This window comes from Procambarus clarkii, chromosome 85 (assembly GCF_040958095.1).
Source record: "Procambarus clarkii isolate CNS0578487 chromosome 85, FALCON_Pclarkii_2.0, whole genome shotgun sequence".
Taxonomy (NCBI): domain Eukaryota; kingdom Metazoa; phylum Arthropoda; class Malacostraca; order Decapoda; family Cambaridae; genus Procambarus; species Procambarus clarkii.
The window spans coordinates 15,509,163-15,536,074 of NC_091234.1; the positions used below are offsets into that span (position 1 = coordinate 15,509,163).

The window sequence follows — 26,912 nt, forward strand, 5'->3', positions numbered from 1 at the left end:
TAACTAGAACATTAGCCTAAAGGCAAATATATAAAAAAATATATATTAAACTCAGAACAGAAGGAAATCACAATGTACACAAAATAACGAAGGACCTGAATCATTAAATTAGGAGAGTAGCGGAGAAGCAGTGTGGGAATAACACCTTACAACACTACCTTGAGGTTACCTTGAGGTGGTTCCGGGGCTTAGCGTCCCCGCGGCTTGGTCGTCGACCAGGGGCCAGATTCACGAAAGTACTTACGCAAGCACTTACGAACCTGTACATCTTTTCTCAATCTTTGGCGGCTTTGTTTACAATTATTAAACAGGTAATGAGCTCCGAAGCACCAGGAGGCTGTTTATAACAATAACAACAGTTGATTGGTAAGTTTTCATGCTTGTAAACTGTTTAATAAATGTAACCAAAGCCGTCAAAGATTGAGGAAAGATGTAAACGTTCGTAAGTATTTGCGTAAGTGCTTTCGTGAATCTGGCCCCAGGCCTCCTGGTTGCTGGACTGGTCAACCAGGCTGTTGGACGAGGCTGCTCGCAGCCTGACGTATGAATCACAGCTATGACAACGTCTAAACTGACCAAGTCTACATCTCACTAGACACATCAAGAAAATGAAAATGAACAACAATTCAGATTTAACATTACGAATGAATACAAAGACATCAGGCTGGTACCAGGTGGAAAGAATTATCAGGGGGAAAGTACCAAGCCCTTACGACTATACAGCACTGGGAAGGGGTCAGGATAAGGATTTGGGATGGGACGGGAGGAAGGAATCGTTCAATCTCCCAACCACTTGGACGGTCGGGGATTGAACGCCGACCTGCATGAAGCGAATCCGTCGCTCTACCGTCCGGCCCAAGTGGCTGGTAATAGGGAAGAAAAACCCACAAAAAACATCGTAATAAGCTGAATATAATCCCCTGAGCCACGTGTTATAATCTTGTCTCAGCTTCAAGATAACGTAAAGAAAAATCTATTATAACGAGACAAAAAAAATCTAAGAGCTTATTCCAGGACTTAAAAAAGATTATAATATATACACAGGATGAACACAAAAGTGTACTTTTGTGTTGCTTGTTTTCCATATAGGAGGCGGCGGCAGTTGCTACCCGTGTCCTTGTGTTGAACCTGGAGAAGTTGTCCCCTTGTGTTGCAGCTGCAGAAGTTGTCCCCTTGTGTGGCAGCTGGAGAAGTTGTCCCCTTGTGTTGCAGCTGCAGAAGTTGTCCCTTGTGTGGCAGCTGCAGAAGTTGTCCCTTGTGTGGCAGCTGCAGAAGTTGTCCCTTGTGTGGCATCTGCAGAAGTTGTCCCCTTGTGTGGCAGCTGCAGAAGTTGTCCCTTGTGTGGCAGCTGCAGAAGTTGTCCCTTGTGTGGCAGCTGCAGAAGTTGTCCCTTGTGTGGCAGCTGGAGAAGTTGTCCCCTTGTGTGGCAGCTGGAGAAGTTGTCCCCTTGTGTTGAACCTGGAGAAGTTGTCCCTTGTGTGGCAGCTGCAGAAGTTGTCCCTTGTGTGGCAGCTGCAGAAGTTGTCCCTTGTGTTGAAAGTACACCTTGAGTTGAAACTGAAGAAGTAAACGTCACCGCGGCCTGGTCAGAGACCGGGCCGCGGTGACATTGATCCCCGGAGTCATGAACAGGTAATTACCACAGGATACACCAACCACCCCTAACATCCACTCACTACCAACTACCAACCCTAACTGAACAACACACACACCTGAAACCATTCCCTTATTCCTAATAAGATCTATCGCTACAACACATCGATAGATCTTATTAGGATCTATCCTGATAGAGTATTTGTCTATCAAGTCCTTGCTCCTTCCTCGGTGGGTATTGTCTCCACCAACTGAGAGGCAGACAGATAATGGGGTTTGATCCTATTGGCTGACAATACATTGCTTATTCTGTCCACTATATCTTTCACCCTTGATCTTGGTAAACATTCCCTTAACTCTATTTCCTGCGTCCTATTGCTGCTTCTCCTATTTCTTTTTGAAGCTGCTTATTGAATTTGCTTCAATGATCTCTTCTTGTAGACTTTTGTCCATTTTCTTAAGACAGTTTCATCGAGAATTTCATTATTTCTCTGTTTATGTCTATTCAGCTTCCACGCCTGTCCCCTCCTGTCTGTTTCTATGTTAACTCTGTCCACCCTGTCAGTTATCCTTAATGTAAATAGCAAGGATTGTTTTTTTTTCAGATGTGGACGCCATGTTGGTGCTGCATATTAAAATGTGGGTTTTATATACTTATATGTTATTCTACAGACCCCTAGGTCTCTGAAGGCTGCAGGCGATGAGTCACAATAACGTGGCTGAAGTATGTTGACCAGACCACACACTAGAAAGTGAAGGGACGACGACGTTTCGGTCCGTCCTGGACCATTCTCAAGTCTATAAATGTGTGTAATATGTTCATCAGGTGAGAGGTTTTGTGGCATATTGTCTCCCAGGGTGAGAGGTTTTGTGGCATATATCTCCCAGGGTGAGAGGTTTTGTGGCATATTTTCTCCCAGGGTGAGAGGTTTTGTGGCATATATCTCCCAGGGTGAGAGGTTTTGTGGCATATATCTCCCAGGGTGAGAGGTTTTGTGGCATATATCTCCCAGGGTGAGAGGTTTTGTGGCATATATCTCCCAGGGTGAGAGGTTTTGTGGCATATATCTCCCAGGGTGAGAGGTTTTGTGGCATATTTTCTCCCAGGGTGAGAGGTTTTGTGGCATATATCTCCCAGGGTGAGAGGTTTTGTGGCATATTTTCTCCCAGGGTGAGAGGTTTTGTGGCATATATCTCCCAGGGTGAGAGGTTTTGTGGCATATTTTCTCCCAGGGTGAGAGGTTTTGTGGCATATATCTCCCAGGGTGAGAGGTTTTGTGGCATATTTTCTCCCAGGGTGAGAGGTTTTGTGGCATATTGTCTCCCAGGGTGAGAAGTTTTGTGGCATATACCTCCCAGGGTGAGAGGTTTTGTGGCATATATCTCCCAGGGTGAGAGGTTTTGTGGCATATATCTCCCAGGGTGAGAGGTTTTGTGGCATATATCTCCCAGGGTGAGAGGTTTTGTGGCATATTATCTCCCAGGGTGAGAGGTTTTGTGGCATATATCTCCCAGGGTGAGAGGTTTTGTGGCATATTTCCTCCCAGGTTCTCATATTTTAATTTTTCCTATGAGATGCTTCCACAAGAGGCAATACTGTTCCTGGGAGCCTTCTCCCAGGCACACCTCATCTTCCTGTGATCTCCTAATCGTTTGCATTTGAGATTCTTATCAATAATGCATAATCCCCCAGACGAGGACTCGGTTGAGTCCATTTTCTGTGTCAGGTGGTTGGGATATATCAAGATGAGTCTCAAAATGGGACCTCAGAACACTCAAATGATTTCCTGAACAAAAAATTGTACCACTTACGGGTTATTCATGCCTGTGCCACCTCTTGGGTGGCTTAATCTTTATGAATCAATCATCAGTCTTCAAGACCTGAGCCACAGCGCTTGTAATTTCGTACCACCACCAATTGTCTTCTCTCGGACGAAACGATGCTCCGTTTCGTACAAGAAGCATTTTGAGTGTGTGTGTGTGTGTGTGTGTGTGTGTGTGTGTGTGTGTGTGTGTGTGTGTGTGTGTGTGTGTGTGTGTGTGTGTGTGTGTGTGTCACAACATCAGCGCCCTCATGCGTGTGTGTGCAGACATAGGGTAAATGCATCACAGCAAATCAGGGAGTAAATCTTACGTTTGGAACACAAATTAACTGCCATAAATCCGTCCTGTCCCCGGCAACAGACTCACTCAGCCAATATGCAACATGCAACCCGGAGCAAAACTTAGACGAAACTCTTTGCAATTGCAAACTCTTTCGCTCACCGCGTCTGCGAGTTAATTTCCTTGGCTGGATATTTTAAGTCTATTCAATATCCACCTCACAAGACGATGCTGTTTCAATTTACATATGTAAATCTACATATGTAAAGCTCCCCCCACACAAGGGCAGTCTGGAAATATTCTGCTTTTAAGATGTTATGTTTTGGTACTAAGTATATATATATATTTTTTTGCAGCGACTATGAGCTGTTAGTTCAATCGTGTACTATGAGGGTACTATGAGGTACTATGTTAGACCACTCATGGGCTATCTTGAGGGGTATCTTCAGATGATTTCGGGGCTTTAGTGTCCCCGCGGCCCGGTCCTCGACCAGGCCTCCAGGCTATGGTGAGCCTCCGTATTGGACAAGTAGCACGGGCTATGGTGAGCCCCGTATTGGACAAGTAGCACGGGCTATGGTGAGCCCGTAGTGGACAAGTAGCACGGGCTATGGTGATCCCCCCGTAGTGGACAAGCAGCACGGGCTATGGCGAGCCCCCGTAGTGGACTATTTTCATCCTCGTTACCGTGACATTTGACCTATTTCCAGCTTTATTCTTACCTCTTCACACACAATTCTAACACTATTCCTCTGTCTTGTCTCCTGCATTTTATCCACTTCTAATGTTTTTTTTTTCTTGGCATTGTGTTTTAAACAAGCACAGGCCTGAGATTGTTTGATATATTGTGTGCATTGTTTGCTGACAGGATGCACATCACTCTGAACTCTTGTAATAGACAAGACTTGTTTACAAGAGAATGGAACAAAAACAACTCTTGATGAGGTAAAGGCCTTTGTTAATACTCTTTTGTATTCAGGTTTGATAAAAATTGTGATCCACTCATAATTCAAATTATATTGAGATAAATGGTTAATAATTCGAAATGTTCTCAAGTCCTCCAGATGTAGGTGTCCCCTAGATTGTAGTGTCAATATACATATGAAAATACATGTATCTTGTGTATCTCATGGCATAGCTGCAACTTGAGCTGCAAGGTGCTATCTTGAGGTTATCTTGAGATGATTTCGGGGCTTTAGTGTTCCCGCGGCCCGGTCCTAATGTGAACAAATCCACATTATCCACAAATCCAAATCCACATTTGTTCATTACAATATGATATCCATTCTATTTCTAGTACAACAAATAGCTACAGAGAGAAGGACCCTTCGATAAATTTCTAAAAATCTAGAGATAAAATATATATTCGTTGAAACCCACTTGTCTGAGCAGGAAGAAAAGATAACTATTAAAATCTGGTATAACTATTAAAGCCTGAAGGATTAAATTGCTTATCCTTGAGAACTTAGTGTAATAACCTCGTTAGTTAGCATTCCAACCACTTGGCCAACTTGGAGAATTGCCTTGCGACATTATGCGATATTTTAACCAGGGCGTCTGACGGTGGTTAATAGCAGTTTAGGAAGAGATGTAATTGTGAAGTTTTCTCAGAATTTCAAGCTTATTGCTGTTATATAAATGGTAATGGAGGTCCCCCATCAAATTAAATGTTAATGGGAGTGCTTGAGCAAGTCTTTAAAGAATCGCAATTATTAGAGCAAAAAGTTCTTCAAAACTAGTTTGAAGTCGGATTCTTTGTGTGAGCGAATTGTCCTCGAAGTAATTTGACTCCTCTTCGTCAGAATTCTTCACACCAACACTAAATACACAACTACAAGAGAATGTTAACAATTGTAACATTAGTGAACCAAGATACATGGTGGCTCAAAATCTCAGAAGACTTTGGAATTTTTAAATAATTACATCAGCTGTATTTCAATATTTCGCCTAACTGAATGAAAACGGGAGATTTTCAGCGGAGGCTAAAAATATCTGTATCATGCTGACTAAACCACACACTAGTAAGTGAAGAGACGACGACGTTTCGGTCCGTCCTGGACCACAATCTACTTGAGAATGGTCCAGGACGGACCGAAACGTCGTCGCATCTTCAATTTCTTTCTTGTGTAAAGGAGGAAATGTAGATGTTTATCTCTCAGAATGTTTGGTAATATTTTTATTGTTTGTGATGTGTGTCTATGTATGTATTAACACGTTGTACTGAACGGGGTGAGAATAGCTTGAGCTACCTCATCCCTTTGTGTGTTACCTCAATAAACTTATTTCAATTTCTTCAATTTCTAGTGTGTGGTTTGGTCAACAATTTTCAGCCACGTTATTGTGACTCCTCGTCTGCATCGATATCATGCTGTTTAAAGACTCCTGATCCCAAAGGAACGACACATTATTGGAGCAAGTGCTTGCAACCCTCTGCCTCAATCATAACCTATCATCATCAGCATAATGATGTACAATCTTGAGGTGACAAATACAGCATCATAATATCTTTACATTATCTTTTTTCAAGGTCTGAAAGGAGCATATTAGTTTTCTAGTTTAAGCGAATGTTTTCAGATACATCGAAGTTATCCATTAAAAGGAGATAAGAAAGGATATGTTTTTTTAAATACTTTAACTATAAACTAACTTAAAAATTATTCAAAAAGAATTTGTATGTATACCGAGAGGTCTTCCCATCTACACGGAAAATATTCACGAAGAGGTTTCTCAAGTCTGTTTTCTGGACGAAAGTATATATATATATATATATATATATATATATATATATATATATATATATATATATATATATATATATATATTTCCTGTAGGGTCATTAAGCTGTTATGGTGACCTTAACAACCCTCCAGAAGGTGAGATGCCCAACACCAAACTAAGGATATAGACAAGAACGAGTATATTTGATATAATTATGTTACTAAATTTTAATATGCTTGCGGATATGAGGACAGCGGCACGTGGCCCCCCCAGACCCACAATGTTTACAAACAACAGCTGTGCTGCACGTGGCCCCCCAGACCCACAATGTTTACAAACAACAGCTGTGATGCACATGGCCCCCACACACATCCACAGTGTTTACAAACAACAGCTGTGCTGCACGTGGCCCCCCAACACCCACAATGTTTACAAACAACAGCTGTGATGCACATGGCCCCCACACACATCCACAGTGTTTACAAACAACAGCTGTGCTGCACGTGGCCCCCAACACCCACAATGTTTACAAACAACAGCTGTGCTGCACGTGACCCCCAACACCCACAATGTTTACAAACAGCTGTGCTGCACGTGGCCCCCAACACCCACAATGTTTACAAACAACAGCTGTTCTGCACGTGGCCCCCCCACACCCACAATGTTTACAAACAACAGCTGTTTGAATGTTGCCATTCAAGACAGCAGAGCAGCGTATAACCATTATATTAGTACATGAACTGGGATTCATCTGGACTTCAAGATGTTTTATTCAGCCAGATCTTACAAAAATAAAATGGCTGTATTTTCTCCATTTTTTTCGTCCTTGCGGAATTTAGGTCTATAATTAATTATTATTTTTTAAATATTTTATATATCATAAATAATATTCACTGCCGTATTAAACAGTCAATTAGTCAAACTCATGAGTCATTTTTCTGTGTGTTTCAGAAGTTTTTAATTCATTCTTGAACTTTTGAGAGCAATTCCTGGCCAACTGACTTTTTTTTCATTCTTACGAGTGAAATTCTATTGCTGGAAGCGTGGGATACTTGGATGCTGAGGCGAGATGATGTAGTGGGAGATGAACACCATGTTAGGATGCTGTGATCAGACAATGCCCTTCAGAAAATCCTATTTTAGTTTTTGAGATATATACAAGAGTTGTTACATTCTTGTAGAGCCACTAGTACGCGTAGCGTTTCGGGCAGGTCCCTGGAATACGATCCCCGCCGCGAAGAATCCTTGTTACAACCAAGTACACATTTTACTGTTGAGTTAAACAGAGGCTACAGTTAAGGATTTGCGCCCAGTCAATCCTCCTCGGCCAGGATACGAACCCATGACAAAGCGCTCGCGGAACGCCAGGCGAGTGTCTTACAACTGCACCACGGAGACTGGTGAACGTGTAGATATATAATATTAGGAAGCTAGTCGTCTATTAAACCATTTAGAAACATTAGATAAACTGGAACAATGTTTGGTTTTATCAGTTAAACAACCAATTCTATCTAGTGATTCCCGAATCTGACCTTAAATGACCTCATTAGCAAACTAGGCTGATAAATGCTCTTTGGTTATAATTGTAAAAGTGACTTTTTGTTATGCAACATTATTAACTACGTAAGTATAACTAGGTAAGTGTAACTAAGGGAGTACAGCTAGGTGAATACAACTAGGTGAATACAACTAGGTGAATACAACTTGGTGAACACAACTTGGTGAACACAACTAGGTGAATACAACTTGGTGAATACAACTTGGTGAATACAACTTGGTGAATACAACTAGGTGAATACAACTTGGTGAATACAACACGGTGAATACAACTTGGTGAATACAACTAGTTGAATACAACTTGATGAATACAACTAGATGAATACAACTAGTTGAATACAACTAGCTGAACACAACTAGATGAATAACTCCACCCGTACCTCACCAGTCTCCAAGCACAGAACCTTCCAGCTTGAAGATCCAGGTGACTCAAGAAGCACAAGTGATGCAACTTCAATGGGGGTTTCCTTAATTAGACATCAAAGTTGTCGTCAATGAACCCGTCTGCGTGGCGACCTAATTACTCTCACTCGGCATTTTGGCTTTAGTCTACTCCTTGTGAAGTCCTTGAGAAGACTGATATCTTACTTGTGTTTGGTTTCTCACTTATCTGTGAGCGTTTCTAGTTATCGTCATTCAGGTTTCAGAATTGTTTTTATACGAGGTTGTGGCTGGAATGTTAAATTTTTTATTTGAGAGTGGGGCTATGATAGAGGTAAGTTACGTACAATTATCTTTTGATTCAAGTGTGAGAGTCTTCCTCCTGTGAGTGTGTGTGAGTCTTGTTCCTGTGAGTGAGAGTGTGAGCCTTGCTGCTCCTCTCTGGTTCACCTGTGAGACATTTCTCTCTTACTTCTCTGAAGACTTCATTGAGATATTTGATAAATAAGCTCTGAGGGTCACCTCCGAAGGGCGTCGCCTCCGAAGGGCGTCACCTCCGAAGGGGGTCACCTCCGAAGGGCGTCACCTCCGAAGGGGGTCACCTCCGAAGAGCGTCCACCTCCGAAGGGGTCACCTCCGAAGGGGTCACCCCCGAAGGGCGTCCACCTCCGAAGGGGTCACTCCCGAAGGGGGTCACCCCCGAAGGGCGTCCACCTCCGAAGGGGTCACCTCCGAAGGGGGTCACCTCCGAAGGGGGTCACCTCCGAAGGGGGTCACCCCCGAAGGGCGTCCACTTCCGAAGGGGTCACCTCCGAAGGGGGTCACCCCCGAAGGGAGTCACCCCCGAAGGGGGTCACCCCCGAAGGGGGTCACCCCCGAAGGGGGTCACCCCCGAAGGGGTCACCTCTGAATTAGCCTTGAACGACACCACGCGAATTCCTCAAGGTCTCTAGAAGGCACTTTTTCTGGAGACTGGTTCAAGGTATCATTCCCCCACTAGGAGCTAGCATCTCTTACAAGCTTCCCACATATTTTTGGTTTATCGAACGTCTAAAGACAATGAACCATAGAGGCCCACAGGGAGAGTAGTGAATGAGAGAGTGTTGACCACAGAGCTGGCTCAGGGCCCCAACATCACCCAAGATTAATATTGTATTTGATAGCCCTCACCATCTGTCATCAAGCATGAGAGTTAACATGTTAAATATGTCAGTGTTAATGACTTCATTTAACATATATAAATATATTGCATTTTGAAATATACAATGCAACACAAAGCTGTAATAAAGGAACTTGAGATTTCGCTGTGTGGGCCATGCAATTATCTGGTAATTAACAACTTTTAAAACGGGTGATTAAGAACTTGGAGACACCAACTTGCAGACGATGACTGCTGCTCGTCAGCGCTGATCAATGAACAATGAATGATCAATGGTTCTACCTGATAAATGGTCCCTTCGGCGAGCCAATAGCATGAGATGGATAAATGGCTCACAGCTTTAATTGCAGACGAGGAGTCACAATAACGTGGCTGAAATATGTTGACCAGACCACACACTAGAATGTGAAGGGACGAGGACGTTTCGGTCCGTCCTGGACCAGTCTCAAGTCGATTGTGACAGAATCGACTTGAGAATGGTCCAGGACGGACCGAAACGTCGTCGTCCCTTCACTTTCTAGTGTGTGGTCTGGTCAACAGCCTTAATTACTTGTGAACAATTAGATGTTTGTTCATTTTGGGTGTGGGAGTGGCGGGTGATGTTGAGGAAACACCTCCATAAGTGCCTTAAACTTCTCGACACACTCAGACGGACTAACATCAGATCAGCAGTGTATGGTAATCTTGAGGACTGAATAACTGACTATAGTATAGAATTCTAAACAGGGAATCATATTCTGATCATACTCCGTCCCTCCTCTCTCTCTCCTTCCGTACCTCACGGTTCTCATACAACATTTATCACACATTCCTTCAATTAATGTTGTTTACGTAAAACGGACCATTTACCAAAGTCGGCCCTGAAAGCGCCTTCCTCATAGAGTTGTCTCCAAATGTAGCAGCCAGCGTGGAAGGCCCTCCCGGCTACAAGTGCTTCAGGACCTCTAGGCTACAAGTGCCTCAGACAAGTTTAACTATAAATTTTCCATTCACCGTCGCCTGAGGGAGCTATCTACTCAACCAAGCTTTTTCTTGTTTCTTTTTCCCCTCACAAGTACATTTGTTTCCCTCTTTCAGCAAGGAGAGGGAGGCGACACGGGATGATGCAGTAATTAACTTACACGGCGCTTGACCACAGGACGAGGCGGCGCTTAAATGTACATTTCCTCACATGCATTTCCGCCTCAAAGCAAAATGTCTGCGTGAAAATGCCTTGCTACAGTACACCAGTTGCGAGATGTCGGTACGGAGGAGTGTTGCTTCCACTCTTGGGGCGTCCATTGAGACGTTCTCACGGATTTCCACAGTTATTTGTTACTTTTGGAAAGCAGAACGATGCTGCTGCCGCTGCTGCTGCTGCTGCTTCAAGAGGGTCCACCAGACGGGAAGCCTGGAAGCTGTATCCTGCTGTTACTACAGAAAGCTTCAACTCTCACGAAGCCTCACAGCTGTTCTCCCGCCCCGCCAAGCTCTAGTAACCAGGTTTAGTCATACGTTTGTCAACAATGGGAGAGGAGAGAGAGGCAGAAATTGCATTTGCTCCCCGGGCACTAGGCTGTCTCCGTGCTAATTCTGTGTAGGTCGCGTTAGGCTACAGAAATGAGGACTCAGTCGGGTTTACTCTCAAACCTAACATCAATTACGGCTATAAAAACCATATATCACAAAATATATGAAAGATGAATGTTGCTTACGTCTTGAGAAGTTTTAATTGTACTCATTTAGTTGTTAATATAGGTGAGTACATGATTCAAGATAATATGTTGATGAGTGAACAAAATGATTGAACAAAAATACACTTGAGTGCATGATTTATGACAAATAATACATTCTAGTTCAAGCTACGGAAAATAATACAGCTTAATACATGCTCCTGAATAATACAGTTGTTTATATTACTGGATTATAATACATTTGAGTGAAACACACTACAGTACTGAACAAAAATATAGTTTGAGTGTATGCTTGAAGACAATAATGAAATCTAGAACTACAGGACAATAATACAGTTGAATTAATGCTATTAATCAAATACACAGTTGAGTACAAGTTATGGGACAATAATAGAGTGAATTTTAATTTGATATTAATACAGTTGAGTGAAAATGCATGCTATTTAACAGTCATGCATTTAGGTGCAGGCTACGTAGAAATAATACAGTTGAATGTATTCTATTGAACAATTACACAGTTCAGGGCAAACTATGGGACAATAAGACAATTAAATGCAACTGGACAACACTACAGTTGAATGCTACAGCTAATGGAACAATAATACAATTGATTGTATGATACTAGACAAATGTAGGATAGTATACTGGACAAAAACACAATCAGGTGTATTGTATATGCTATTGGACAATACTAGCGACGAGGTCAGGCTACAGACAATAATACAGTAATAATATGAATGAATCCGGACAATGAGGCGACTTGAACTAACCATCAAGGAATTTAATATACATATATATACATACATACATACATATATATAGATACATGTATATACATACATACATATATATATCACTTTAGAGTTATTTCTTTGTGTATGCCAAGTGTATATTATATTTAGGAGTGTGATTTAAGTCAGTGCACCGGTTCGGGTGAATGATGTAGCGGTGAGCAAATCAGAAGTGAGCACAGGAAAGCGAGAACTACGAACTGAATATTGAAGTTCCCGCATAAAGTTTCCCCCACACTAGAGTCAAGAGAACTCTATTATTCCCAGAACTTGTCGGTGAGGAAACTGCAGCGAGATAGGAAGAGTTTCTCACAATGATACCTGCTTGATGGGGTTCTGGGAGGAGTTCTACTCCCCAAGCCCGGCCCGAGGCCAGGCTTGACTTGTGAGAGTTTGGTCCACCAGGCTGTTGCTTGGAGCAGCCCGCAGGCCCACATATACCTGGATGATGGGGTTCTGGAAGTAGTTCTACTCCCCAAGCCCGGCCCGAGGCCAGGCTTGACTTGTGAGAGTTTGGTCCACCAGGCTGTTGCTTGGAGCGGCCCGCAGGCCCACATACCCACCACAGCCCAGTTGGTCCGGCACTCCTTGGAGAAAACAATCTAGTTTTCTCTTGTAGATGTCCACGGTTGTTCCGGCAACATATGCCAGATCATATGATAACATATCGTTACTACTGGAGCGTGGATGACCACTCCAGATTATTGTGAGTTTATGCTTTTAAGCTGAAAAACTTGCAGCATAATTCTTAGGTATTCATGTGTTATTTTATCTTGTATATGTGAAGTTTCTCTCTTCCTATATGAGAGAATGTCTATGTGTGTATATTTGCCTGTCCAGAGTGGGAGACCAGATGCTTGCGGCCAGCTTCACCAAATTTGAGTGTGATAATGGTCTGGGGTATGGGATGAACATAGGCTAGTCGATGTCACCAGAATTAAAACAGGAACAGCGTGTTAGGGTCACATTCTCAACTCCACTGCTACGTTCGTTAAATCAATTCGGATTGGGTATACTTGCCAATCCGAATTTAATCAATTCAGATTGACAATTTTTCCCTTTACTCCTCAGGGGACAGATTCACGAAGCAGTTACGCAAGCACTTACGAACCTGTCCATCTATTCTCAATCTTTGGCGGCTTTGTTTACAATTATTAAACAGTTAATGAGCTCCGAAGCACCAGGAGGCTGTTTATAACAATAACAACAGTTGATTACAAGCATAAAAACTTGCCAAACTGTTTAATAAATGTAACCAAAGCCGTCAAAGATTGAGGAAAGATGCACACGTTCGTAAGTGCTTGCGTAACTGCTGCGTGAATCTGGCTCAGGTTTCTAGGTGGTGGTTTTTGGTTCTTCAGGCAGCAAGTGAAATATACTGTTGTCGAAGGCTTTTATCGAAATAAGAATTTATGTCATTCTCTGGGGAGACATTTTGGATGGTGATAAATAACGACTTTGAAGACATTTTCCTTCAAGATGTTTCAACAATAAGCAAGAAATGCACTCTGCACTGCATGATAAGAACATAAGAACAAAGGCAACTGTAGAAGGCCTATTGGCCTATACGAGGCAGCTCCTATCTATAACCACCCAATCCCACTCATATACATGTCCAACCCGCGCTTGAAACAATCGAGGGACCCCACCTCCACCACGTTACGCGGTAATCGATTCCACAAATCAACAACTCTGTTACCGAACCAGTATTTATCCAAGTCTTTCCTAAATCTAAACTTATCCAATTTACACTCATTGTTTCGTGCTCTGTCTTGTGTTGACACTTTCAATACCCCCACCAATATCTCGATATAAAAATCCCAATGAACACCGTTCTCATAAAATAATGCAATGAAATAACAAAATATATAAATAACAGTTGATTCCTTCTTAAGATGTATTAATATACGAAAGTACTTAAGGAAATTCCTGTTTCAATTCTTCCTCCGGTGTCTGACACTGTCACATTTTTCATCACTTGTTCTTAATTAAATTTAATTAATTAACAATTTAATTTTCGTGATTTACACAACAAAAAAATTAAAAATTCGTGCTTACCGTTAGTGAGCTGTTCGCCCAGAGGGATGAGCAGGGGCACCAACACATTCATTGCCATTGTGGCCTTCGTAAGGTTGGCCAGCCTGCAAGATAAGAAACCGTCCATGAAACGACCGTCAAGGCAGCATAGTGTTACGAACTTTACACTGAGATATAAATATATATATATAAATATATATGTATATATATGTAAATATGTAAATGTATATATATATATATATATATATACACATATCAGTTGCATATTGTCCTGGGGACCATTCAGGCTTGTTCGCATATACACAAATGTTTACGAAAATATGTAATTGGAATGTAATTAATTACATTATATATATATATATATATGGCTTGACAGAAGCGTTTGACCTCGCAATTCGGACAGATAGACAGACATGGACCGTCCTCTTTCATAGTAAAGATAATGTGTATCTGTCTGTGTAAATATGAATGTATTTAATACAACAATTGGGAAGCCTTCTGGGCTTCCATACAATACGGTGCTGGCAGTCATTAATGGAATTTTCCCCTCTGTCACATTTTAACATTTTACAATATATTATTTTTATGTCACAAAGAGGAACTGTGACCTGCGGCTGGTGCCGCCGTGGGGGCGTGGCACTCATTTTACATTTTATTTATTTTTCGTGAAACAATAATAGTTGAGAGGACATACACGCGCGTGGGTGAGCGCGCGCGCGCGCACGCACGCACACGCACACACACACACACACACACACACACACACACACACACACACACACACACACACACACACACACACACACGCACACACAGTTGATTGACAGTTGAGAGGAGAGACCAACAGATATGACAGAGGTCAACCCCCGCAAGCACAACTAGGCGAGTGTACACACACACACACACTTCTTAACCCAGCATGTCAGAGAACCCACAAGATTGAGAGGAAATGACGAACCAGCGAGACTCGACCTGGTCTTCACTCTGAACGACTCTGACATAAGAGAAATCGGTTTTGATGCCCCAGTAGGAATGAGCGACCACAGTGTATTGGTGTTTGAGTACCTGATTGAAGAAGGGTTATTGAACTCGAGGAGGGATACCGAAACCAAAAGGTTAGCATTCCGAAAGGGAAACTATGAGGAGATAAGAAAATTCCTAAAAGATATAGCATGGGAAACAGAGCTCAGGGAAAAGACGGCCCAAGATATGATGGACTACATCACGCAGAAGTGCAAGGACGCAGCAAACAAGTTTGTCCCAGTCCAAAAGGAAAACAGTTTAATGAAAATGAGAAACCCATGGTTTAATCAGAGATGTGGGCTAGCTAAGCAGTAAAGTAAAAGGTCATGGAGAAACTATAGGAATAACAGGACACTGGAGAGCAGAGAAAGATACCAAAATGCCAGGAATGAATATGTCAGGATGAGAAGAGAGGCAGAAAGACAATACGAAAATGACATCGCAAGCAAGGCAAAGACTCAGCCTAAATTGCTGCATAGCCACATCAGGAGAAAAACAACAGTAAAGGAACAGGTTATGACATTAAGGATAGGGGTAGAAGGATTCACTACAAACGACAAGGAAGTGTGTGAGGAACTGAATAAGAAATTCCAAGAGGTCTTCACCTTAGAGCAAGGAGAAATCCCAAAGATAAGAGAGGGAATAGCTAACCAGGAACCACTAGAAGAGTTTGAGATTACCAGCGGGGAAGTAAGGAAGTGTTTACTAGAGTTGGATGTGACAAAGGCTTTAGGCCCAGATGGAATCTCCCCTTGGATACTAAAGGGAGGAGCAGAAGAACTGTGCCTACCACTCTCCATAGTGTATAACAAATCACTGGCAACAGGGGAACTGCCAGAAATTTGGAAAGCAGCTAACGTAGTCCCGATATACAAGAAAGGGGATAGACAGGAGGCACTGAACTACAGACCAGTGTCCCTAACCTGCATATCATGCAAGCTGATGGAGAAGATTGTGCGAAGAAAGCTAGTGGAGCACCTGGAGCGAAAGATCTCTTGTCTCCATTGCAACATTGCAAAACACATAGCAACTGAGAGCTATTTAATTTTCAGATAGTGCGTACCCAACCTACGGTGGAAGAGTCGCTAGACGGCAGCTTCGTGGCAATTATGCGCATAATCTGCATTATCAAGCGTTCTCAGAGAACAAGATCTGTGACAAGACGCTCACTTTGAAGCGCCGATGAATTTCAAATTCAGTTTAAGTCCATTTAAGAAAGTCTTTTTTGTATGAATTCGAAATCTGTCATCGCTAGAAGGTCTTGTTTTGACTGAAAATAACTTGCTGGTTTAGCAGTTAAGCAGACAGTAAGTTGTTTCTCGGAATGCAACACAGAATGGAGTACCCTGGCAGATCCAGTACCCTTGCTGATGCCTGAATATATGCACGTTTGAACTGCTATAAGTATTAGGCTGAGACTGATATATGTATAGTGCTATATGTATATCTAAGCTTTTATTATCGTTGTGTCTTTCGATTATTTTTGCCGATATTGGTCAGAATATCTCTTGAGTATACATTGTTTGTTTGTACATTTTTTAATCTTGAAAAATATACTGTTGTCCTGCCTATATATTGAGATCATTGGGATTAACAGTCCCACAGGGTATGTATCCAACATTCATCTCGTTCATTGAGTGTCGAGAGAGTTCTTCATGAGATGGCTGTTGTTTGAGGTCACCTTTACGCCTATCATGTCGTTCAAAATGATTCCCTCTGTCTTGTGAACCTTTAAAAACGCTATTTTAACAGCTTTATAGGTAAAATGTATTCTGTAGTATTCACCTTATCACAGGAGAAAAATATATATATATATATTTTTCAAAACTTACTTCAGGCCAAAGGCTTTCCTTAAGCTCTTTAAGAATTCGGGAAGAGTTTCCGAGAGGTCAGAGAGAGCCGATATGAAATGGATCTCTGCGAGCTAGAGATTTTCACTTGAAATTCCCCACTTTGTTGCCTCTCCCCCGGGCGCCAGAGTGGGAGGATAGCCTTATAGCACGTGGGGCAAGTGAACATTATACTTACTGATTTATTGACGAACTACCGATGAATTTTAGAACTTTATTTCCCTTATTACTGACTTCATGAAGTCTTAAATTCGTATTTTACGTTTTCTCACGATTCGATTGTGTTTTGAGGTTAGTTTATTTGTTTAGTTCTTTGTCATGAATAGTTACTTGTAATCACCACCTCTATGATTACACACACACACACACACATGTACAAGTTGAGAAGCGGGACCAAAGAGCCAAAGGTCAACCCCCGCAAGCACAAATAGGCGAGTACACACACGCAACTCAAGCACAATCAAGCACAACTAGGTGAGTACACACACACACACACACACACACACACACACACACACACACACACACACACACACACACACACAATACCCATGTACAAATGCTCAATCTCTGAACAAATCTCCTCTAACATACAAGGATATCCTATCTGTTTTGCTCCGTGGAGCTTAACTGTGGTTTATCCTACTATATTCTAATTCCTCTGACCAGAAACACAACCCCCAGGAAAACTGTGTTTATATTTGGTCATATAACTCGCATTATAAGTAAACATATATTTTAAGCTGTTGTCATTTCATAAAAGATTTCTTTTCATTCTGCAATCGACTTGAGAATGGTCCAGGACGGATCGAAACGTCGTCGTCCCTTCATCTTCTAGTGTGTGGTCTGGTCAACATCTTTTTATTATTGTTTATAATTCTATGGAAGATCCTGGGGGGGGGGGCTGTGGCTGAATGGACAGGGCTCTGGACTCGTAATCCTAAGGTCCGGGTTCGATTCCCAGTGCCGGCAGAAATGGATGGGAAGAGTTTTTTTCACCCTGATGCATCCTGTTATCTAGCAGTAAATAGGTACCTGGGAGTTAGACAGCTGTTACGGGCTGCTTCCTGGGGTGTGTGTGTGTGGGGGGGGGGGGATAAAAATTAGTCAGTAGTAACAGTTGATAGATTGACAGTCGAGAGGCAGGCCAAAGGAGCAGAGCCCAACCCCCGCAAGCACAACTAAGTGAATACACACACACACACACAGCAGTGATGTGGTGGAGGCTGACTCCATACACAGTTTCAAATGTAGATATGATAGAGCCCAATAGGCTCAGGAATCTGTACACCAGTTGATTAACAATTGAGAGGCGGGACCAAAGAGCCAGAGCTCAACCCCCGCAAGCACAATTAGACGAGTACACACACACAGGGAGGCTAAGGGAGTTGAACCTCACGTCCCTGGAAAACAGAAGGATAAGGGGAGACATGATAAACACCTACAAAATTCTCAGGGGAAATTGACATGGGTGGACAAAGACGAACGCCTTAGCACGGACGGAATACGAACAAGTTCCAGCGAGTAAGCAGCTCCAAGATACGAGTCCGTATCTTAAGACACAAGACGAAGTTAGACCCAAGATCTAATCACTTGCAGGTTCGAGTTTTCTAGTGCCCAGGCGAAGGTTATCTTAAGGTTATCTTGAGATGATTTCGGGGGCTTAGTGTCCCCGCGGCCCGGTCCTCGACCAGGCCTCCACCCCCAGGAAGCAGCCCGTAGCAGCTGTCTAACTCCCAGGTACCTATTTACTGCTAGGTAACAGTGGCATCAGGGTGAAAGAAACATTTTGGCCATTTGTCTCCGCCTCCACCACGGAACCTCAGGACTACGGATCCGAAGCGCTGTCCACTCAGCTATCAGGCGCGAACGAAATATTTATATCCACGGAAATGTGTATGACAATGTATATTATTGATCGTGGATCACTCATTTCTCTGAGTTTTAGTAACAGTCAGGTTAAGGCGAAAATTTCAGTTGGGCAGCGGTTAGTTACTTCTGGGATCTTTCCTTATTAAGGCTACTCATAGCAAGATGGATACAGCTTCTGTTTTCCACTCGTGGGATCAGGGATTCGAGTCCCCCAGTGCCCACCCGCCACACACACACCGAAACTACGACTCGAGAGAAGTGGATAAGCCCCTCCAAAGGATACCTATCAACCAGGCTGTGACTCGTACGTCAGGCTGCGAGCAGCCGCGTCTAACAGCCTGGTTGATCAATCCAGCAACCAGGAGGCCTGGTCGACGACCGGGCCGCGGGGACGCTAAGCCCCGGAAGCACCTTAAGGTCAAGGTTAGTGCAACGTTCGAACAAGTTTTAACACCTAACCAGTTATAACAACCAATATAGCAAGTTGTAACAACGTTCTAATACGTCATAAACACGTTAAGCCAAGATGTAACAACTTTATTATAAGTTGTAACAAGCGGAAAATAGACACAGTTTCGGTTTGTGTTTCCAGGGTTGGGGAATGAGATTTAAGAATAAGTTCTTCTCGATACCACTGCATCTTGGCTCTTAAAGCATGATACTGTTGACTTGTTTGTAAGAAACAGCCAGTTGGAGACCAGGGGCCAGATTCACGAAGCAGTTACGCAAATACTTACGAACCTGAACATCTTTTCTCAATCTTTGGCGGCTTTGTTTACAATTATTAAACAGTTAATAAGCTCCGAAGCACCAGGAGGCTGTTTATAACAATAACAACAGTTGATTGGCAAGTTTTCATGCTTGTAAACTGTTTAATAAATGTAAACAAAGCCGCCAAAGATTAAGAAAAGATGTACACGTTCGTAAGTGCTTGCGTAACTGCTTTGTGAATCTGGCCCCAGTATTAGAAGTTAAAAAAATGTGTTCCATTAGCAGTGACAAAGAGAATATCGAAACTAATGTCCGATATGTATCTCCCTCCGACATACTAAATTTACAAACACATGAAAGCTCCAGTATTATATAGCCGTTCACTTGGGGTGGACGGTAGAGCGACGGTCTCACTTCATGCAGGTCGGTGTTCAATCCCCCAAAACCCTCCAAGTGATTGGGCACCATTCCTTTCCCCCCGTCCCATCCCAAATGCTTATCCTGACCCCTTCCCAGTGCTATATAGTCGTAAAGGCTTGGCCCTTTCCCCTCATAGTTCCCTTCCAACCCCCCCTCCCCAAGAGTAAAAAATTTCTGTACTCTGTATATATTATTTGAATTCAGGAACACTTGATACATTTGCACTGTACCCAAGATTCAGTATGCAATTCAACAAATTTTCAATATACTACGCAACATAAACGAACAAATCCACAAGGGCCGTGACGAGGATTCGAACCTGCTTCCGGGAGCGTCCTAGACGCTGCCTTAATCGACTGAGCTACGACATGGTCAAGAGAGTTGAAACCAGAAGTTCTACTGAACTTACTGGATCCTGCAGCCTCTCCGAGACACAAACCAGGGTTTGTGTTCATTTGATCCATCACACTATTGTGATATCTGTGTGGTACGTAACATAATTAAATTATAAATTGAGCTTGTAAAAGCAATTAATCCCTATGTAATCCCAAGTGCACAATTACTCACAATATACTATAGCAACTGAATTATTAACAACGTCTATAGTGAAAATTAAAACAATTGCATACACCAGTACTCTTTACATCATATATTAATATGCTGTGATATATTCTCCGGTTATACTTATTACCCAAACATTTCTCTTAATATAATATTCTATGTGTTAGACTTATTAAACTGGAAGACGAAATTTCACTTGAAATTAACACTGCAAATTCAAGTAACATTTTGGTAACTTTATATACCCCACAACAGCCTCCCATTTTAATGTAAACAAAACAAAAGTCATTTTAACGAATGTCAATGGTATGACGATGGTATGACACTAAATGGTATGACATTGTCAATGGTATGACATTGTCAATGGTATGACACTGACAATGGTATAACAATGGTATGACACTGTAAATGGTATGACATTGTCAATTGTATGACATTGACAATGGTATAACAATGGTATGACACTGACAATGGTATAACAATGGTATGACATTGACAATGGTATAACAATGGTATGACACTGACAATGGTATAACAATGGTATGACATTGACAATGGAATGTCAAATGTATGACAATGGAAGGAGACAGGAAAGGTGTAACACAGAGGCGATTCCCGCCTTAATAACTAGGCAATATTCCACCTTTAATGACAGCTTAGTTGGCAATTACAGTCAGCCTATTAACTGCCCAATTAGGCAGGTTTCGACTGTGTAGATCTTGTTAACTGCCAGAACCAAGTGTCTAAGAGGTAAGGGGGGGGGGTGATGGAGGAGGATTGGTTCTTATCCATCAGCTTACTATCCAGTATCCATCCAGTTTACATCCGCCTACCATCCATCTGATGCCTTCCTGTCATGTATATGTTTATGCAACCCATCCTCCTGTTTGTGCAACCCACCCTCCTGTTTGTGCAACCCACCCTCCTGTTTATGCAACCCATCCTCCTGTTTATGCAACCCATCCTCCTGTTTGCGCAACCCATCCTGCTGGTTGTGCAACCCATCTTCCTGTTTATGCAACCCAATCCTCCTGTTTATGCACCCAATCCTCCTGTTTATGCACCCAATCCTCCTGTTTATGCAACCCAACCTCCTGTTTGTGCAACCCATCCTCCTGTTTGTGCAACCCATCCTCCTGTTTAACTCAGCATCCCAGACGCTGAGTTAATCGACTGAGCCACTACATGGTCAAAAGAGTTGGTTTGTGTCTCGGAGAGGCTGCAGGATCCAAATAAGTTCAGTACAACTCCTGGTTTCAACTCTTTTTGACCATGTCGTATCTCCGTCGATTAAGGCAGCGTCTTTGATGCTCTCGGACGTAGGTTCGAATCCTCGTCACGGCCCTTGTGGATTTGTTCATTTAACATATTCACCAGTGGGGGGGAATATCTTCCCTCACTTCTTAACCTCTTAAAACTAATCCACAAACTCCATTTCCTTGCTACAAAAACAGTGTGTGAACAAGCACCGGATTACACGTCCATGAGACGATCAAATACCACAGTTCAACACCGGTATATCCCGACACTGAATCTCATTTACATAATTAATTAGCCCATTCGAGCAGAGGAGCTTCCCAAAACGACCAGGCGACTGAGCCTTCACACACCAGACGCACCTAAATACCATCATCTTCCTGCTGATAACTTGTGTGTGAAAATGGGTAGACAAGACGACTCGCAAGAAGGTTCGCTAATGGCTTAGGGGAGCAAGACGAGCCCAGGGTCGCTACAAGGGATAAAAGAGAAAGGGGAGAAGGAATGAGAGAGAGAGGGATGTAGCTATAAAAAAACAGTAAAGGAAGGAATGAGATAGCATAAGAGGGAGATGAGGATAGCGGGCGAACCTGAGATAACAAAATTTCCTACTAGTTCTTACATATTTGTGTCTACAGGATCGAGTTTTAGCTCTTTGACCGGCCTTGCATGTGAAAGTTATAAATGGAGTTGGTATCTACTACCCTTCCCCATCTTCTAGTTTCTTATATCATGCTATTCCTTCGCTATCTGGCTGTATTCTCACATTTCTGAGGCTTATCTCTGTTTTCATCTTCTATCAGAGAGACAACAGAGAGAAAGGAGATATTTATGTGTACTCAATTAGTTGTAATTGCCGGAGTTGAACTGTGGCTCTTTGGTCACGCCTCTCAACCGTCAATCAACCGGTGTACAGATTCCTGTGTGTGTGTGTGTGTGTGTGTGTGTAATTACCTAAGTGTAGTTACAGGATGAGAGCTACGCTCGTGGTGTCCCGTCTTCCCAGCACTCTTTGTCATATAACGCTTTGAAACTACTGACGGTCTTGGCCTCCACCACCTTCTCACCTAACTTGTTCCAACCGTCTACCACTCTGTTTGCGAAAGTGAATTTTCTTATATTTCTTCGGCATCTGTGTTTAGCTAGTGAGTGAGTGAGTGAGTGTGTGTGTGTGTGTGTGTGTGTGTGTGTGTGTGTGTGTGTGTGTGTGTGTGTGTGTGTGTGTGTGTGTGTGTGTGTGTGTGTGTGTGATACCAGAATACACACATGGAAGTCTGCCGAACCTAAACTCATAATTCTCTCCAGGGAAAACTTAGCCTCATTCCCCAGCGATCTGTCTTTCAAAAGTTGCGCAATATGTTGCGAAGTTGATCAATATTTCAATAATACCTCAGGCAGGCATGATCTATAAGCCCATCTTAGTGTTACAAACAAGAAAGTGCTCTATTGAATAGCTTTTCTGAATTGTCATAAGTTCGGGTGATTTCCACTCCCTGAAAAATTTAAACTTGATATCGGTTGGATTAATCGATATTTAGTCGATAAATTTATTATCTTTATTTACAAACGCGATTGTATTTATATCCCTAGATCATGTGTATGAATGTATAGGTGAAAACTTATGTCTGAGAGTAATATAATTTTAAAATTCATGTATTGTCATGCTTGACAGGGAAAAGCCTCATGTCATGGATCTCTGAAGAATCACAAGGAAATCACACTAACAACATAACCACTCAATGGGAACAATCATTGTAACTCGAACTAGCTATCAAGGAATTCCCAGCCGAGGACCTTACCCCTGTACCACCACGATATGTAAAAGTTCAAGTATGTTTACTGAGACAAGAAATACATCTCAAAGGGATATAGTAGCTTAGGCTATTTCTACTCTCCAGATACGATATGTAAGTTATGCCAACCTGGATTCCACTGCTTTAGCTACACCAAAGTGCATGGGTAAATATGTGCATGGGTATATATATATATATATATATATATATATATATATATATATATATATATATATATATATATATATATATATATATATGTAAAACTAGGAATGCCATCAGTACAGGTCTCCACACTTCCGTATGATTCAGTGGAATTGATTGATAAAGATTAGGCTACCCAAGAAGTGGCACGGGCATGAATAGCCCGTAATCAGTGGAATCCCAGGTTCGACTTGTATCTTGGCGTGGTGCAGGGGTAAAGTGCGCGGCTGGGAATTCCTTAATCGCAGGTTCGAGTCCCCCCCCTCCCCCTCATTCCTCCAAATGATTTCCTCACTCTGAACAGTACAGGATAACTAAATCTCACAACCCTGAGGGAGAGAAACTAAATCTCACAACCCTAAGGGAGAGAACTAAATCTCACAACCCTGCGAGAGAAGAACTAAATCTCACAACCCTGAGGGAGAAAACTAAATCTCACAACCCTGAGGGAGAGAACTAAATCTCACAACCCTGCGAGAGAAGAACTAAATCTCACAACCCTGAGGGAGAAAACTAAATCTCACAACCCTGAGGGAGAAAACTAAATCTCACAACCCTGAGGGAGAAAACTAAATCTCACAACCCTGAGGGAGAAAAGAACTAAATCTTACAACCCTGCAGGAGAGAAGTAGTAAATATGATCACAACATACAAAAGTCTTAGGAAAATAGATAAGGTGAACAAAGATAACTTCTTTAAACTGAGACAATGAAGATTGTAAAGGACATCGGTGGAAACTTGAAACACAAGTTTGTCGTAAAAACGCTAAGGAAATATTCTTAAACTGTACGAGTTGTAATGAATAAAGAGCAATGCACTGATGAGGTTGTGGAAGCCGCCTAAATCTGCAAACTTTAGGACAAATTTGCAAGATATAATAATTAAATTATAGCGCAACAGGAGCAGCAAGCAGGGCATAGCAAAAAAATATTTTTTTCGTGGTAAATAATAGGTAGGCACCACCACAACCAGCACAACCACTGCAACAACAACCACCACCACCAACCACCACTCGGCCACACTTTAGACTCTGCCAGCCTCTATAGCAACTTCCAGAACACATTAGCACTACAAAAAGCCTGAATTTTTTTTAAAAAGCTGAAAACAAGTCTTAAATGCATCACGGACTAAAAATTCCCTCAGAATTCCTACTGTGTCGACGAATTCTAAACTGTTGTGGAAAGCAAACAATGAAAATGAGAAAATCTAATGTGAAATCTGGGGAATAAAATGGCATTAGTAAGTGTGAAAGTTGAGAAGTGCCAGTTGCTCCGTCGACTACACCAGTGCCTAGGTCACTGGCACCCAGGCACTACCACCAGTAGCATCACCACCACAACCACAACCACCACCCCAACCCTACCACCCCCACCACAACCCGCCAACCCTCACAGCTGCTTTTGTTTCAGGAGACAATAGTTCTGAAATAGCATCAACAGGAAGTTTAATTACCACAGAACATGTCTTATAATGTGTTGTTGTTGAGTCCAGACCTTCACACTCTTGCCAGAGTCCACACCCTGATACATGGACTCCAGTGTCCAGACCCTGATGCATAGAGTCCAGTGTCTGGACACTGATACATGGAGTCCAGTGTATTTCAAGAAGTTTGAAATAATCAATAGAACAATATTAGAACCAGGAGGAGGTAGTAGCATGGGTTCTAATACTCTGAATACTGTCACTGGTAACATTAGTTGGAAATATGTCTGCATAGGTCCTCATTTGCATAACTTGACCATTTCAAATATTATATTTCAAACATTTTTGGGTCAAAATGTTGTCCATACCTGGAAAATACTATAATCCCCCAGTCTGTCGTTGGCAGAATAAACGTTGATTCGAACAAGTATTGTTGATATTTTAAATGATGTAAATGTGGATATAATAGATGGGGATATAGTGGAGTTTACCCTGATCTATGAGTATAAAATCCTGCTATTCTATCATGGTTACGTGTACTAGGAGGCGCCTGCTATCATGTGTGTCTTAGGCCTTTCTTGCAATCTATTCTCTAACCCATGTGGACCCAGTTAGGCTTATGTCATTTTCTTACATTTAGCATAATTTTTTTTAATTCAATAATGAAAATTATTTGTTGTAAATTCTTGTATTTTTTTTTCACAAAGGCGTTATCTTGAGATGATTTCGGGGCTTTTTAGTGTCCCCGCGGCCCGGTCCTCGACCCCCAGGAAGCAGCCCGTGACAGCTGACTAACACCCAGGTACCTATTTTACTCCTAGATAACAGGGACATAGGGTGAATGAAACTCTGCCCATTGTTTCTCGCCGACGCCCGGGATCAAACCCGGGACCACAGGATCACAAGTCCAGCGTGCTGTCCGCTCAACCGACCTGCGTGTGTGTGCAAATTTGATGCAAAATCTAAATTTCATTGTAACTGGAATTACAACTTTTCGCAAATTCTTTCTGACCGTCTGAGTGCAAACTTGGACTGAGAACTTCTTTATAAATTTGTAATTCCATTCATCACATGAGGATATGAAGTTTGTCACGGGCAACTTAAAGTTTATCCCTAAGCCTTGATACACGTAATTTCTCCTCCAGTTTCTCGACAGAGTTCTTATAGCCGCGTTCTCTTAACTTGTCAACAATCTCAGCGTTCACATCTCAGAGTAGGACGACGTCGCCATGTGGACCATCTTCAAGCTTGAAGATGTGATGAATGCGATGAGTTGTGGAGTGAGAGGAGGCGCTAGGAGATGCTAGGAGACGCTAGAAAGTACTAGGAGGCGCCAGGAATCGCGTCCCATCTACCCAGAGCAGAATACCATCCTCCCCGCCCACCCTATCACCTCAAGGTCTCACCTTTAGTAAGGAGCCCTCACCCTAAGGAGCCCTCACAAAGGAACCCCCACCACAAAGGAGCCCCCCACCACAATGGAGCCCCCCCCCACCACAAAGGAGCCCCCCCACCACAAAGGAGCCCCCCACCACAAAGGAGCTCCCCCACCACAAATGAGCCCCCACCACAAAGTAGGTCAAGAGTGGGGGCTTCACCAGTGAGCCCCGCCCCTGTGCCAGTGCGCTAACAATGCCTCCTTTGTCTCACAGAGTGCCAATGCTCAGGCGACTCTCTCACTTAATGTACAAGGCGTTTAAAAAAATGGAATCCACTTCTCTGTGTGTTCACCTATTTGGACCTGCAGGATCGAGCTTGGGCTCTCTGTAGCCGCCGGGTAATGTTTG

General features: G+C 42.6%; 1 protein-coding gene across 5 annotated transcripts in view; it reads right to left on the reverse strand.

Annotated features, from left to right (window-relative positions):
- Positions 1 to 14,028: 14,028 nt before the first annotated feature.
- Positions 14,029 to 26,912, reverse strand: part of LOC138358633 (uncharacterized) — a 93,251-nt gene continuing 80,367 nt past the window's right edge. For all 5 annotated transcript variants that reach the window (XM_069316696.1, XM_069316698.1, XM_069316695.1 and 2 more), the window contains one exon: positions 14,029 to 14,116. In XM_069316696.1, coding sequence (XP_069172797.1) covers positions 14,036 to 14,116 — 81 coding nt within the window. In that variant the 3' untranslated portion in view covers positions 14,029 to 14,035. The remainder of the gene's footprint in view (positions 14,117 to 26,912) is intronic.